This window comes from Amphiura filiformis, chromosome 9 (genome assembly GCF_039555335.1).
Source record: "Amphiura filiformis chromosome 9, Afil_fr2py, whole genome shotgun sequence".
In the NCBI taxonomy this organism is placed as follows: domain Eukaryota; kingdom Metazoa; phylum Echinodermata; class Ophiuroidea; order Amphilepidida; family Amphiuridae; genus Amphiura; species Amphiura filiformis.
In genome coordinates this window covers 3,065,781-3,080,523 of record NC_092636.1, presented here as the reverse complement: position 1 = coordinate 3,080,523, position 14,743 = coordinate 3,065,781, and the positions used below count along the sequence as shown (strand labels likewise).

The 14,743-nt window shown below is 37.0% G+C and overlaps 1 protein-coding gene across 1 annotated transcript; it reads left to right on the top strand.

Moving 5' to 3' along the window:
• The first annotated feature begins 682 nt into the window (after positions 1–682).
• LOC140160455 (craniofacial development protein 2-like) lies at positions 683–1,435 on the top strand. The gene has a single exon (XM_072183691.1). The coding sequence runs from the start codon at positions 683–685 to the stop codon at positions 1,433–1,435; it is 753 nt and encodes a 250-aa protein (XP_072039792.1).
• The last annotated feature ends 13,308 nt before the right edge of the window (positions 1,436–14,743 follow it).

Sequence of the window (14,743 nt, the reverse complement as noted above, 5' to 3'; positions counted from 1 at the left end):
AGTCGGCAAATTGTATTACAGTGTAATATGTGCGTGAAGATCGTTTTCATAGGTATCTCAATTTGGTTCGAAAAGTATCTCATTTGAACATCGTTTAAACCAATCAATAATCTAGTTCCCGAAGAGGATAATAAGCTTCTATCTATAACTAGTCTTTGTTTGCTTTGGCTAAATCCTGTTCAAGTGGTGGGTTACAAAACATTGTATTTTGTCTAGGTATAACCAACAAGGAGGGGGGGAGGCAGTGCCTAGCACTGCCGAGGAGCTGAATGTTACCCTTACCAGCAGTTTGGTGCTGGGTTTCCCATGGGTGTTTTTTTCCCAATGGGTGCTCCATTTTGTCAGGTCAGGTCTGGAAACCTGCTACTGGAAACCTGTATCCAGTACAACCTGCTCAGTACAACCTGCTCAGGGTCGAGCTGTCGGCGACTGAACTGACTGAACATTAGGGTGAAAAGCCACACAGGAAAGAGTTTCCTTTGGATACTGGTGAGGAGGGTGGCTGAACACCCGGTTGAAACGAAATAAAAGATTCATCTTAAGGGCGTCGGCTCTGGAGAGCCAACGGCGGCCATTCAGCAAATTCATTAATGCAGAAGGACCCGGCCACCCACTGCATTTACTTTTGGCCAAGATAGTTTATATAAGAGAGGTCGTAATCAATGTAGAAACCCGGCATCCAATGGTGGGACCTGCAGGCCAGACGATGCGTCAATGGCTACTGGGGAAGAGGAGCATGTTGTTCCGACTAGGCACAGCTGAAATGACGCAGAGTGTACTGCCGACAATCCTGAGCATGCATGAAAGGAGCAGCATGAACCTGAGAACACATCAAGTCATAGGAACATGGAATGTTCAAGGTATGACTGCTGGGAAGCTAGAGATCGTTACAAAAAGAATGGGAGAGCAACACATTTGTGTACTGGGCATCTCGAAAACATGGTGTCTCAACCAAGGACGTTTTACTACAGACAACGGATACACAGTGATATATTCAGGCAAAGATGAAGGAAAGCGGGAGTTGGTTTCATCTTGGACAGGAATACAGCTAGATCCTTCCTGGGCTTCAACCCAATCAGCGACAGAATCATCTCTCTCAGACTGCATGGTCACCCTTTCAACATATCAATTGTCCAGGTTTATGCACCAACATCCACTGCATCTGATGAAGCGATGGAAAACTTTTATGGTCAGCTCCAAGATGTCCTGGATAAGATTCCAAGCAAAGATATGCTTATCATCTTGGGAGACTGGAACGCAAAAGTTGGCAAGACTGACATCAAATCAAGGTCAATTGAAAGTTTGGATTGGGAGAAGAAACGATCGTGGAGACGGTTTGGAAGAGTTTTGTCAGGAAAACGACCTGATTGTTGAAACACCCTCTTTCAGCAGCCCCCTGCAGACTGTGGACTTGGAGGAGCGAAGGAGGAAATGAGAAAAATCAGATTGATTATATTTTGCTTAAAAGAAGATGGCGCTCTTCATTGTTCAGTGTAAGAACCAGACCAGGAGCAGACTGCGGCAGTGACCACCAGCTTCTTGTCGCACGGATGAAGCTGAAACTCAAAGCAAAGAAACGAGTGACACCACCAGTGAGATTTGATGTGGACAAAATCCCAGAGCAATACACAGTTAGTGTGGGGAACTGATTTGAGGCGCTTCTTCGAACGGATGAGGAAGAACTCTCTCCAAACGAAGTGTGGGAAGAAATGAAGGAGCAGTGCTAAGTGCAGCAGAGGAAAACATCACAAAGAAGAAGAAAAAGAAACAGCCCTGGATATCTAAGAAGACAATAGAGCTTGCTGAAGAGACAGGAAGCCAGAAAAAGAGGAGATATGTCAGAATGGAGGAAACAACACAGAGAAGTAACAAAAGCAGTCAGAGCTGATCAACGAGACTTTGTTGAGAGGACATTTGAGGATATGGAAAAAGCAGGAAACGACCCCAAGAAGGTGTTTGCTTTGGTAAAGGAACTGACTCAAAAAACTTCAGCAAAATCTGATGTCATAAATGATAGAAATGGCACCACACTTACAGAGAGCTAAGACATCAAGACCCGATGGGCAGAATACTGCACTGAGCTTTATGAACAGAAAGCAGAGGAGGAACCCACCATCATTGATTCAGGTGAAATTGACTCCTGAACCACCACCCCTACTGGATGAAGTTCGTAAATCAATGAAGGAGATAAAATGGGAAATCACCAGGCTGTGATGAGATTCCAGGTGAACTGTGGAAGGCATCTGGTGAGCAAGGTGTGATCATCATGTGGAAGCTATGTGACAAGATCTGGAGGGATGCGGAATGGCCTAAGGACTGGAAGAGAGCAGTATTTATCCCGATACCAAAGAAAGGAAATATCAAAGAGTGCTCAAACCATCGAACCACCAGTTTAATCAGTCACGCCAGCAAGATTCTTCTCAAGATCATCAACAACAGAATGAGACAGAGGCTCGAGACCGAGATAGCAGACGAACAGGCCGGGTTTAGAGCAGGAAGAGGCACCAGGATCAAATTGTCAATATGCGAAATATCATTGAAAAATGCAGAGGACATTCCATAAAAAAAAATATTACCGGAAATAATATAGACTGTAAAAAAGTTTTTAGCGTAACTGCGTAATTTAGGATTATAGTTGGGATTTGTTTGGTATTCTCTTACACGAAGGATACACGAAAAAGATGACGTGGATAATCAATTTTGGCGCTTTTTTAAAAAACTGCTCATTTTGTAGAAATCTGCCGTGTTAGTTGGATTCCTTGCATCTTTCCTTTCTGAAAGTGTATACTTTTATGAACTTATCATTACTTTTCAAAGATACAATGCAAAGCAATGTCTAAAATTTCCTACTTTGAGTGGTATCCTGCTAGCCACCTTAAATTAGTCTAGTTATATTTCGTGATACTAGCATCCTTTTTATGACATTTTCAGTGGATATCCAAGAAAAAAGCTTATTCCAAAATTTCAGTTGATTCCGATGTTGTGTTTGTGAGTTATGCATGATTATGTGTATTACACTGCTCCATAGACAATGTGTTGTAATTTCGTTCTGGTGCACCAGAACGCAATTCAAATTTCACGATATTTTTGTTAAGCGATAAGCTAATTAATCTGCAAGAAATAGTTGGTACATACACATTATGTAGCCGAAGATTTCCAGTGGTATAAAAATCTCATCTCAACTTTTGTTGAGAAAAGTGGGGATGATGCTGTGGATCACGAAATGCCCTTTTAAGGATACGCTAAGTTTGCTATTTCTGTCAACACGCATGTAGCTCCCTTTAAAATGATTAATTTCTAGAAATAAATATGGTAGGAAAAAATTTCACAGTGCATCTTAACGGTAAAGGAATCTTATTTTTGTCATCGTGTTATTCTGAGCTGAGCGAAAGGGAAACATTTGTTAGTGCTTGAATTGTTTTTCAACAACTCTTCCTATACCTTTGTACAGGAGTCAAGCGTTGTTAATCCGTGATGAATCCACACTTTTCTAGCGTATACGCGAACGCAAGGTTGCGCGTACGCGTGAGCGCGTAAAATTCGTAAACACTTTCTTAATATGTAATTAAAGTAACAGCTGAACATTACCGCTTTATTTTTAGTTTTATTGCTGATATCAACAGAGAAATCATCGATCTTTTGTAAGGTTGAGTGGCAAATGACAAACGGATATTCCGAATAAAAGAATCATGCGAATTAGACGATATTTAACCTTGTTTTCGTCATGTTCGTTGTTGAAAGGTATTCAATCGATAAACCACTGTTACTTCATCACCGATTATCAACTCGCGTCCGCAGACGACGCGGACGCATAGTTGTTAATCGGTGGTGAACAACGGTTCATGATTGAATCCTAAACTACATTCAAGCACCATGCCCTTTTTTAAATTCACTTCTTGTTTTGAAACACTTACTTTCAACGGATTTCGTTCAAAAGTTGGGATACGCACTGCTAATACATTAGAGAAATAATTGATATGTAAAACAGAATAAGTGATATTCTGGTTTCTTTTCTGACTTCTAACTTTTTTTGTATTTTTAACTAACGACATTATTTCACTGAAACCTAATGAGGTATAGGTAAAAAGTTTCCACAACCAATGTTGAAAATAAATTGCCTTTCTAGTCACCTATACCACCAGATTAGGTAGTTTTTCATAAGCTTCACTTCTGATATTTTGTACATATTTTACGTTTGTTTGTTCAATCCATTTCAGCTAGGCAATCTAAATTACATCCCAAGAAATGTCATTATATCCATCATACGCTATCCAATAAAAAGACAAACGAAACAAAATATCAAATTTGATGCCTCATAATGCTATCACATGTTGCTCAAAATGGTTGCCTAAATTTGACCTTTCAACCAAGTGACCTATAACCTGGCTCTATGATGAAATATAACCTTGAATCTTTTTCCAAACAAAACATGAAAGAAGCTACATAGTATTAAATTGGCTTTGTATATAGATGGTACATTTGTATAACAAAAGAATAATTTATTCTATTCAAGTAACCTATTTGAATAGTATAAGTTATGTTTCGTTTTGAATCACACATATGAGTTACTAAGATACAGTAAACAAATAATAGGCCTATATTATACAAATATTGACTGCTATGAGGGGCATGGTTAAGATTATTGGCCTAAGGTGATCTCAAAACCATGTTATGACCCTCGGCTGCGCCTGAATAAAGCAGTCAATATTTGTTTTATATACCGAATGGATATGTGGATGTTGACGTGATTACGCAGTTTGATCGGGACGCACGTGACCGGTCCATAGTTCCATTTCCATGACCGGTCCATAGTTCATTTTTGAGGGCATAGTTAATTCAATGACTGCACATTCAACCAATCAGATGATAGGAATCTATATATGAGGTATACAAAGGAGCTGATAGGGCAAAAATGATATACTATATAAGATGGTATAAAACACTTTGTATTAGAGATAGTTTATAATTTGAGGCCTTGAGGTGATGAACATATTTATGTACTTCATAAATTAGTGCAATAAAAACTAGAAGAGGGGCAAGGATAGAAATTGTGATATTGCGTAACCTTAAATCCATAGGCTCCTAAATGAGGCCCTGCATGCTTTTATCGATTGATTTCAAACAAAATGATTTCAACAAGCGTCCACGCCTATAATGAAGCTTTGTAAACATGTCTCATACATCTTTTGTTTCATTTATTTCAGAATCGACAAATAATCAACAAACGGATGCCTTGGATGAATGAATGATATATTTTAAAACGGATGACTTCGATTAACGGAAACAAAATCATACCATTGTGAGCACCTTGGCCGGGCTAAAGACTCTAAGTTAATTATCACTGCTGTCACGTTAACATAGTTAAAAAGATTACTGAATTGGGGACACTATTGTTGTGATTTTTTCAAATTTATTCAGGTTTGAGGTGATATTTACTGAACCTAAATACCAATAAGTGTTGGTCAGAACTGAAATGCACTTGTTATGTACCAAGTTTGGAAGTGGGAGCAGCTTTTTAAAAAGTTATGACTCCATAGGCGTAGATCCCGTGGGATGGGGGGGATAAATACCCCCAATGCTTAGCCAGTAGGATGGTCCATACAATCACTCCCCCGATGTCGACGGCTGTATTTGGGTAAAGTGCCAATTTTTGCGCGCTTCGCGCGCATTTGTACCATAAAGTTTTGGTCGCCAAAAGGTGTTGGATTCACTATACTTCAAGAAAAAATTTTCCAACTCCATCCCCAATGTCAAAAAGAATCCTATGCCAGAGTATTGACAGCTTAAAAGCGGTACGTACTAGAAAAATTGAATGGCCCACTGGGACCAAAATGTTATAAACGTACTGTACACACAAAAAAACAGCGTGAGTTCATTGGATAATCAAGAATCCGTACAATTCATTTTATACCGTAAGTAGTTTGTCCCAGGGGAGCCATATCAAACTTTCTTGAGTATGTACCACTTTTTTAAGAGCCATATAAATTTATAAGTTCCTCCCATTTCCAAAAAAAATGGTATATTGCAAGTGCATATTTCAGCTCTGCCGAATGCTATGCTGATAAGTTTTGGAAAACATCACCTCAATCCCCAATAGATATGATGATAACAGAACAGGGTTGCATAAAGTCCGAAATTGCTTCCCACACAAAGCTCGATTCAGCCTCCTTAAATCCGCCATTTTAGACCAGGGTTAAGGACCGTCAATATTTACGCAAGGGGTAGCTTGGGAGTTTTGACATAAGAATCGACACAAACTTTCGCGTCCCCCCCCCCTCGCGTAAATATTGAACAATCCCTAAGGATTATACAAAGGGTTATGATTATGGCTGGGGTGGTCGTATCAAATGCGGTGTCAAAATGCGCAAAAATAAATTCTGCTTCCAACGCATTTGTAATACAATAGCCCCTTTTTGAATAAAGGCCATTATTTAAGGGGGGTTAGTTACTTTTTTTGAGATGTTTACAATGATACCACATACCCTACTTGATTAAGTATAACATCAATTGTAGCATTGGCATATCATAAAAATGGGCAGTGTCAATGCAAGAAGATGGGGGAAATTAGCTATGGTTCTAATACAGGCAGGAAAAAGGTGCTATTTATATATTTTAGTACAGTAGTAGCTTTCTACTACTACAGGGTGTTCAAAAAAAGAGGCCCCTCATTGCGCCCTCTTTTTCTCCTATTTCTGAAAAGTTGATCAAATATATTTTGGTATGTAAAGAAACCGTGAGTTGTTAGCTTTCATAAACCAAAACAATTATATCAATCGGCTCACAACTTTGAAGATATGCTCTTTGAAAGAAATGTATCCGTTTTTCACTCTGTCCACAGAGAAGGTTTGCTACTTCAAAGATTGAAAAGGAGTACACACACTGCATGAATATCAAACATTCCTCAAGGATAACTTTATAAAATTACTTTATTTATGGAATGGACTTTACCGGTGGGTTTATGGGCAATGGATTTTGTTAATAGTGTCATTAATTTGTGGGTAAAATGGATGCCGAATGGGACTTCTTTTGCTTTTACTTGCAATTACTTATTTTTTTTCTTGGTTATTTATGCCTTTTTGTTTTATTATGTTTCTTACTTTCTTACTTTGTTGTTTCTTGCTCTCTTTTTTATTTACAACAGAAGTCATTTCTCTTTTTAGGATAAAAGGTAGTCCTAAAAGGCTGTTTGGTTTGTAATTGGTTCTTCCTGGTTGCCTCCTTGGCGAATACAGGTTTCAGCCCTGGTCCTCCTTGCATCAATTGCGTTGCGTACCATCCTTGTGCAGTGGATAATTGCGAATGCATTCTAGTAATATGCTGTTTATGAAGTTCTTGGATTTTGCCACAAAGGACAAAAATCAAGTGGTGTGAGGTCTGGTGATCGTGCAGACCACCCTCAGCACGAGTTGATCCCAACCACTCTGTTTGCTATCCGTGGACAGAGTGAAAAAACAGGTACTTTTATTCAAAAGGGCATATCTTCAAAAGTTGTGAGCCGATTGAAATAATTGTTTTGGTTTATCAAAGCTAACGATTACAGGTTTCTTTACATACTAAAATATATTTAATCAACTTTTCAACAATAGGAGAAAAATAGGGCGCGATGAGGGGCCTCTTTTGGGGGGACACCCTCTGTATTTGCAGAGCTGTGCTTATATATTTTAGATTTTCTTGTGAATTATAGCATATTATGTAGAACAGCGTTTGGAACAGTGGTAGAACACAAATTAGCAACTCAGACAACTCTCTTATTTACCTAGACATATATTTTAGTTCATTTACGTGTGTTCAAATAAAAACAAATGCTATTTTGGTAAAACAAACAAACAAACAAACAAGGCTTTTATACACAATATTTTGACTTCACAAATAAAGCACAAGTGGAAATTGAAATTTCTTGCCATTTCTGTTGGCTAACCCCAAAACATTAAAGTATGTGGTTTGAAAGACACAAACTAGCGCGGTTACTGCACCAAAGCTGAACCATAGGGCTTAGGCAGTATATTGTGGAATGCATTGTCACCCGGGGTTCATACCTTCTTAGGATATATAAAACGTAAGTAAGTAAGTAAGTAAGTAAGTAAGTAAGTAAGTAAGTAAGTAAGTAAGTAAGATACACTGATATAGGCTGATACCATTTCATGGTTCAGCAAAAAATCCTGACCACTCCTGTATATGGTTCGATACAAAACAAGAGGACTGTGACAGTTTGCGCCCAATCTTATTCTCATTAACCTGTTGTACAAGCAGCGTGGCGATGACATGAATTCATGGACCCAATCATAACCACTTCCTCTAGACACTTAGTAAGATCCTCTAGACGAGTCAATTTAAAAGTACCAACATGGGCGTACCTAGACAAAAATGGAACACAAATGTTTTTGCTTGCTAGTGACTCTAACTGCCCTCCTGAACAACATATCAAAAAGGGCAAAAAACGGCTCAGCGGAAAAAAATGTTAATTTGCATATTTCCAAAATGATTGTTAGGAGCAGGCCTCAAATTTCAAAATTGGGGAAATATGGATAAATAAAAATCATCGAACTGTATTCCTCTCATTATTATATAGGATTCAGAAAAGTCTAGTTTGACCTATCTCCGATGTATAGTTCTTGAGTTATTGGCATAAGGTCAAATGTCAAATTTGTCTCCATCATTATGTACAGGGCAAAAAAATAATGCTGATTTCGCTCAAAGTGGTCTCAAATTGTTCCGCTTGGAAAATTTAGTAACCAAAGAATAGTTTGCTATATCTCAAATATTTTGCTACCTGGGCAACAGGGAAACAAATTCAAAACCTACTGAATCGTGTAAACTTGACCAATTTTGTGATGTTACCCAGGTAACAAAATACCTGAGATATGGCAAACTATTCTTTGTTTAAAATGTTGTACCAAGCGGAACAATTTGAGACCACTTTGAGCGAAATCGGAGCATTTTTTGTTTTTTTACCCCTGTACATAATGATAATGATGGAGACCAAATTTTGACATTTGACCTTTATGCTTATAACTCAAGAACTATACATCGGAGATAGGTCAGATTATTTTTCTGAATCCTAATGATGAGAAGAATATAATTAGATGATTTTTAACATATTCTCCCAAATTTGACATTTGAGACCTGCATAATTGGCTTCCATTTTAGAAATATGCGTGATTAACATTTTACCCGTGTACGCTTTTTTTGCCATTTTTGGATACGTTGTTCATGAGGGTGTTTTGAGTCACTAGCAAGCAAATACATTGGTGTTCCATTTTTGCCTAGCTCATACGTAAACTAATTAACTCGTCTACTATGCCACTGCTCATCAGGTCAGGTTGTCCTTTAACCACAATCGATATGGTGGATGTGCTTCATTGCCTTTTTAAACATTTATAACATTGGCGTTTTTAAAATTTGGTTGAAGAAAGGGTGGTTTTTTTTTCAAACTTCTCTCAAACAAACGTAAGTTTGGGTCCGTTTTTCGTCAAATTTGGTTTAAAGTCTGGTAGTTTTTCGCAATCCCAGCCGCATATCCCCAGACAAACTTGTCCCCCGGTGGGAAATACAAACAAGGTGCCTCTACAGTGTTATGGATTTTGTGAAACAATATTACGTAGATAATAGTATATATAAATATGCTTAATAATATAGACAATAGAATAGTATATGCTTAAGTGATTAGAAAATGAAAATCGATAGAAATAGAAATTCAGCGCCCTTGCAAGCTTTTCCAATAGATTTATGCTTTTGTGGTATGGTATATATATTCCTTTCAGAGGTCTCATAGCGATCTTTTATCCCCTTGTTAACGGCACGGCAAAAATATATGTCTCATGGTCAGCAATTCTTCCCGAGAATATGCAGCGGATTAGATCAGCATTTTTGTTCAAGTCACACTTCTGGTACTTGGGTTGATATCACAGTAGTAGACACTCAGAACGCTAGTCACTCCCTAGCTATTGTTATACAAGGCTCAGTCAGCCATTTAATTCGGCACTACACCGATCAAATTCAGTGCTGAAATGAGCAAAACTGTGAGATATACCTTTTCACTTTAAAATACATTTTCTCGGACAAATAAAAAGCAATAGTTTTCCTTTTTATTCTTTCAGTAAATATCAGAAGAAAAGCCATAATGCTTGAAACTAGACCTTGGTCTTGGGGCGTGACATTTCATAAATCAATTTAAGAGCACAGCAACGACACCACTTGTATTATATTCCAGATGTTAAATCTACATCATAATGCAAAATTGTGGGGCGGTTTATATTTAAGAAATAAAGGGTATTGCATGATCCTTTACACGAAAATACTGTGTCCGAGGCAGTAAAACGTAAATTTAAACGTTTTTATTGCCGAGGACACATTATTTGCGTGTAAAGGATAACGCGGCACCCTTTATTTCTATTCTATTACCACAAAATAGTGTGATTTAAAGAGATATTGTAACAAAACTCTAATTGATATAATAGACCCACAAGATATGCCTTATAGAGTTGGGAAAAATCTTTCTTTACCGAACTATATTGGTTGAAACGCTAAAAAGTTAACACCAAAAAATCTCACAGGGGAAGTTCATGTCTTTAAAAATCAAAATTCTTACACTAAAAGACACAATTCCATGTCTAATTTTGACACCAGTATTTTTAAACGTATATCCAAGCACGATGGTTTTATCTGACATTACTGAAAAAAATATATTATTATTATTTTTATATGACTGGGCAAATTAATTTCATAGCGGAAAGAAATTGTGTTGAATCCAACATGTATCGATGACTTCCAGCGCGATTCTGCATAACACTAGATAGGTGGTTAGTAGCGTTCAGAGTGTACAGGTGTAACAGATCAAAAACAATATTTTCCGTGAGCTGCAAATTGCAATCTGTTGGGTGACAAATCATCGGTTTTGGCTACTAAAATAACAGTTTGTAAACAAATAACATAATAACATGTACTGACCCGTGGCATTTCTCACACATGATAGTTGGTGTAGGACTTGTTTTCTTTTCATCAGGGGTTTATATCCTTAAATCTGATCAGTGTTGTAAATGGATCTCAGATAGAGGGCTCAAGGGCTGTCATTTTCTTCGGAATAGTGATGAAAACAAAATCAAATTAAGGACTTGACACTATTAAAGTGCCATTAAAATATTGACCAAAATTGCAGTTCAAGTGCAATCAAAATTACGATCAAAAATTCTTTCCAAATAAACCAGGGCTTAAAAAATTCAATCCGAGATAGACTAGGGTCTATAAAAAATGTTTAACTCGGGATAGAAAAGGACTCTGACCAGTGATATATTTATGACCCTGGCTTCTAAGACTATGACAACCCCTGAGGTTTCAGCATGCGATCTGAATGTTGTAGATATTAAATTGTTATATTAAATATTAAATTGTTTTATTAAATTAATTACGTAAATTATTATCACCAGGTATAATTGAATACTGTCACCTTTTGTGTCTACTTCGAAATTTACAGTATATTCAAATACATTATACAATGATAAAACGTATGGGCCATTAATCTATTTTTCTTTGGCTCAGTAAGTCATATTTTGTTTTCGACGTCAAATATTCGATGCAAGAAGTATTCTTTATCAATCTAGCTATCTATAATACATCAGCATCAGTGGTTTTATATATCGAGGGCTTAAGAGTTAGAAGTAGCTATGTCCATTTGTTTTCTCAATTACATGTTACTCATTTCGGTAACAAATGGACAGTTAATTCTGCCTCCATAAGAAAAATGTAAGTGACTTTGGGATACTAGTATATGCATGGTCACTTGCGTCTAACTAACTGTTCATTTGTTGCCGAAATGAGTAACATGTAATTGAAAAAACAAATGGACATAGCTGCTCCTACTCTAAGCCCTCGATATATTATTCCATCAGATATTCGACATTAAATGCAATCTATTTTGTTCGTCAACAAACATTCGTTAGAAGATGAAAATGAATTGAAACAGATTGAATAACGAATACTTGATGCTCGATTATTCAGCGTGAATATATGAGGACCTGAGCTGCAGAGGTGCCTAAGTCACTGTTTGTCGAAATTATTACCAGTTTTGATGTTGCTAGAGATCAGAAAATATAATGCAAACCTTTTAAACCAAATTCACAATTTTTAAATGCTTTTTAGAGGGCCAAATTTGGTATCATCATTGATCCGAGCTGCAAAAACGTCTTAAGTCCAAAATCAATACCATTGCTAAATTCATTTCCAATGCTCATATCAAAATTTACTTTCATATACCATGCTCCATTCTTTAGATGCTATATGCCAAAATTGGACTTAGGCACTTCCTGAAATCTGCAGCCCCGGTCTTCATATGGAGTTTGAACCAGCTCTTATACCATGTATACATAGTAAATAATATAATATTATCGATCTCCTCTTTTAGAATTGCGTAGTTTGTTTGGAAGCCGGGAACTATAATAAAGCATGCAGCAAAGAAATGTACCCGTTTCAAGAGTTTCATTGCTTTCAAGAATTGTTTCATTTCAATGGTGACAACTCGGCGAGCCGACATTTTCCTGGATAATGTCAAGCGCACCACTCACTAAATCACTCCACGATTTATGTACCAGTGAAATGCTCTTATATTTGAGCTTCTTGCGGCTTTATTTTCTAAATGTATAGTCAAAATTTGCACACGTTTTCAGCTCATTTGCTTCTGACAAGTGAAGAAATCTGAGTAAAAGTCCCATTTTTTTTTCAATTTCAGAGATGAAGTTTTGGCTTGAATTTGAACACTACGTCCGGTTTCGAAAATTGAGTGATTTTTAGGATTAAATTTGCAAAATTTGGAAAAAGACGCACTTTTGGATGTCGTTTTGTCAAACGTACTGCAGATATGTGACACGATCTGCTCTATGGGGCCAAAGGAGGCATTTTTGAAAATTGAGTTACAATAATTATTACCTTGCACAAAGATTAGGCTATCATATACTGAAAACACCAAAGGTCTAGCATACTTGGTTCTAAAGTTCTGACGTTTTGTGAGGTCTATCTTCTTATGTATTTTCTTATTTTTACTCCATATTTTTTGCCTTTATCTCCATTTCCAATTTGCCACCTTTGGCCTCCATGGACCAGATCATGTCACATATAAAGTTTGGTATCAAATCAAACCAGATCATTTTTTGTGTAAAATATTATTCTTTTAGCAGAATATATTGGTGACCATCTACTTTTGTTGCTATTTTGCCGCAAAGAAAAAAAGGTGCAAATTTAACCTACCAAAGTCATTTCAAGCATTTGCGAATGAAATAAAATGATTTATTAAAACTTCCGCCCTTATTCTATCTCTTTTTTTGGTAAAGAAGCATGTACATAGTAACACCTTGAAAACCTCTTTCACCATGGAGCTACATGACGACTTTCAAGGCTGCATCATTTTGAGATGACGAGTTCTCTTTTGAAGATTTTGATCCGAGTATTTTGTGATGAGCTGTCTACAGCTCTGCAAATCGAGGGAGCACACCACGAAATAATCTTCCCATTGAAGTACACGTGAAAATACAAGAAAGTAAACTCGTTTTTCTACCCTTAGTTACAAAGTTGAGAAAATGTATGGATTTTCTTAAAGTATAAAGTCTGAAATTTAAGAACAAAATTTAATTTTCAGACCAATCTAGTTGAACTTTTTAGCTACGGGCACCTGAACAGCGCCTCACGAATTTCAGCCGACAATTTTGCCTCCTTACCACCCATATAAAAAAACGAGACCTTTCCGATAGTCACCGGGTAGACACTGGCAAATTTCGGGTGACTACCTGATAAATTTTTGGGAAACCATAGTGGATACCTGTCAGGATGACTACCCGTTGACTGTTTTGGGAAAGTCGCGGGGAACCACCCGACGACTTTTTTGGGGAACTAGCGGATAACTACCCGATAACTTTTCGGGGACCTAGCGGATAACTTTTGGTGACGAATTTCCTGCTGACCTCTTTGGAGACTTCCTGTTGACCTTTTGGGGAATGCAGAAAAACAAATTCATGAGTATGTACACATTTATTAGGCAATTTAGCTTAGTATTTGAATTGTAGTTTTTGGAGAAATACAGCTCTGCTGTTATGGCAGTTGAGCTAGTGCTATCTTGCTATAAGAAACTTGAAAGTGTACAATGTAATTGTAGTTGTTGTACAAAAAAATTCTTCTGATTTAATTTGGTTCACACCTTTATTAAGGTACGTGCATACCAAATTGTTATGATATATCAGCATACATGTATTACACTAAAATGTGATCACATCACTGACACAGCCATGCCTGTAATTTTTATATCAAATATTGTAATTTTGTTTACAACAAATAGCTTAACATAAAGCTTATATCAGTTAATTGACACATTAGCTGATGATTAGTAATTTAATTGACATTAATTTACTGTCAAAATCATGTATGATTTACTAGAAAAGATATGTACCAAAGCATTCAAATGTGTCATATATTAGGTACATGTATAAAGACTGCATCAATATACAAATCATTTCATACAAATTTTCCTACCTGCATTGTCATATGAAATCAAGCATTCAATGCTTTATAATTCCTACAGCATGTTCCAGATTAATTAGTAAACATCTTGTAATGTCCTACATGTAAATCCATACATTTTGGACCACAAATAACTTGAATATTCTGCACAAAATATATTCCAACTGCCAACAGCTAGCTACTCCATTTTGAATTCATTCAGTGACCTTTGACCACATACCCACCCACAATGCATTCTTAAAAT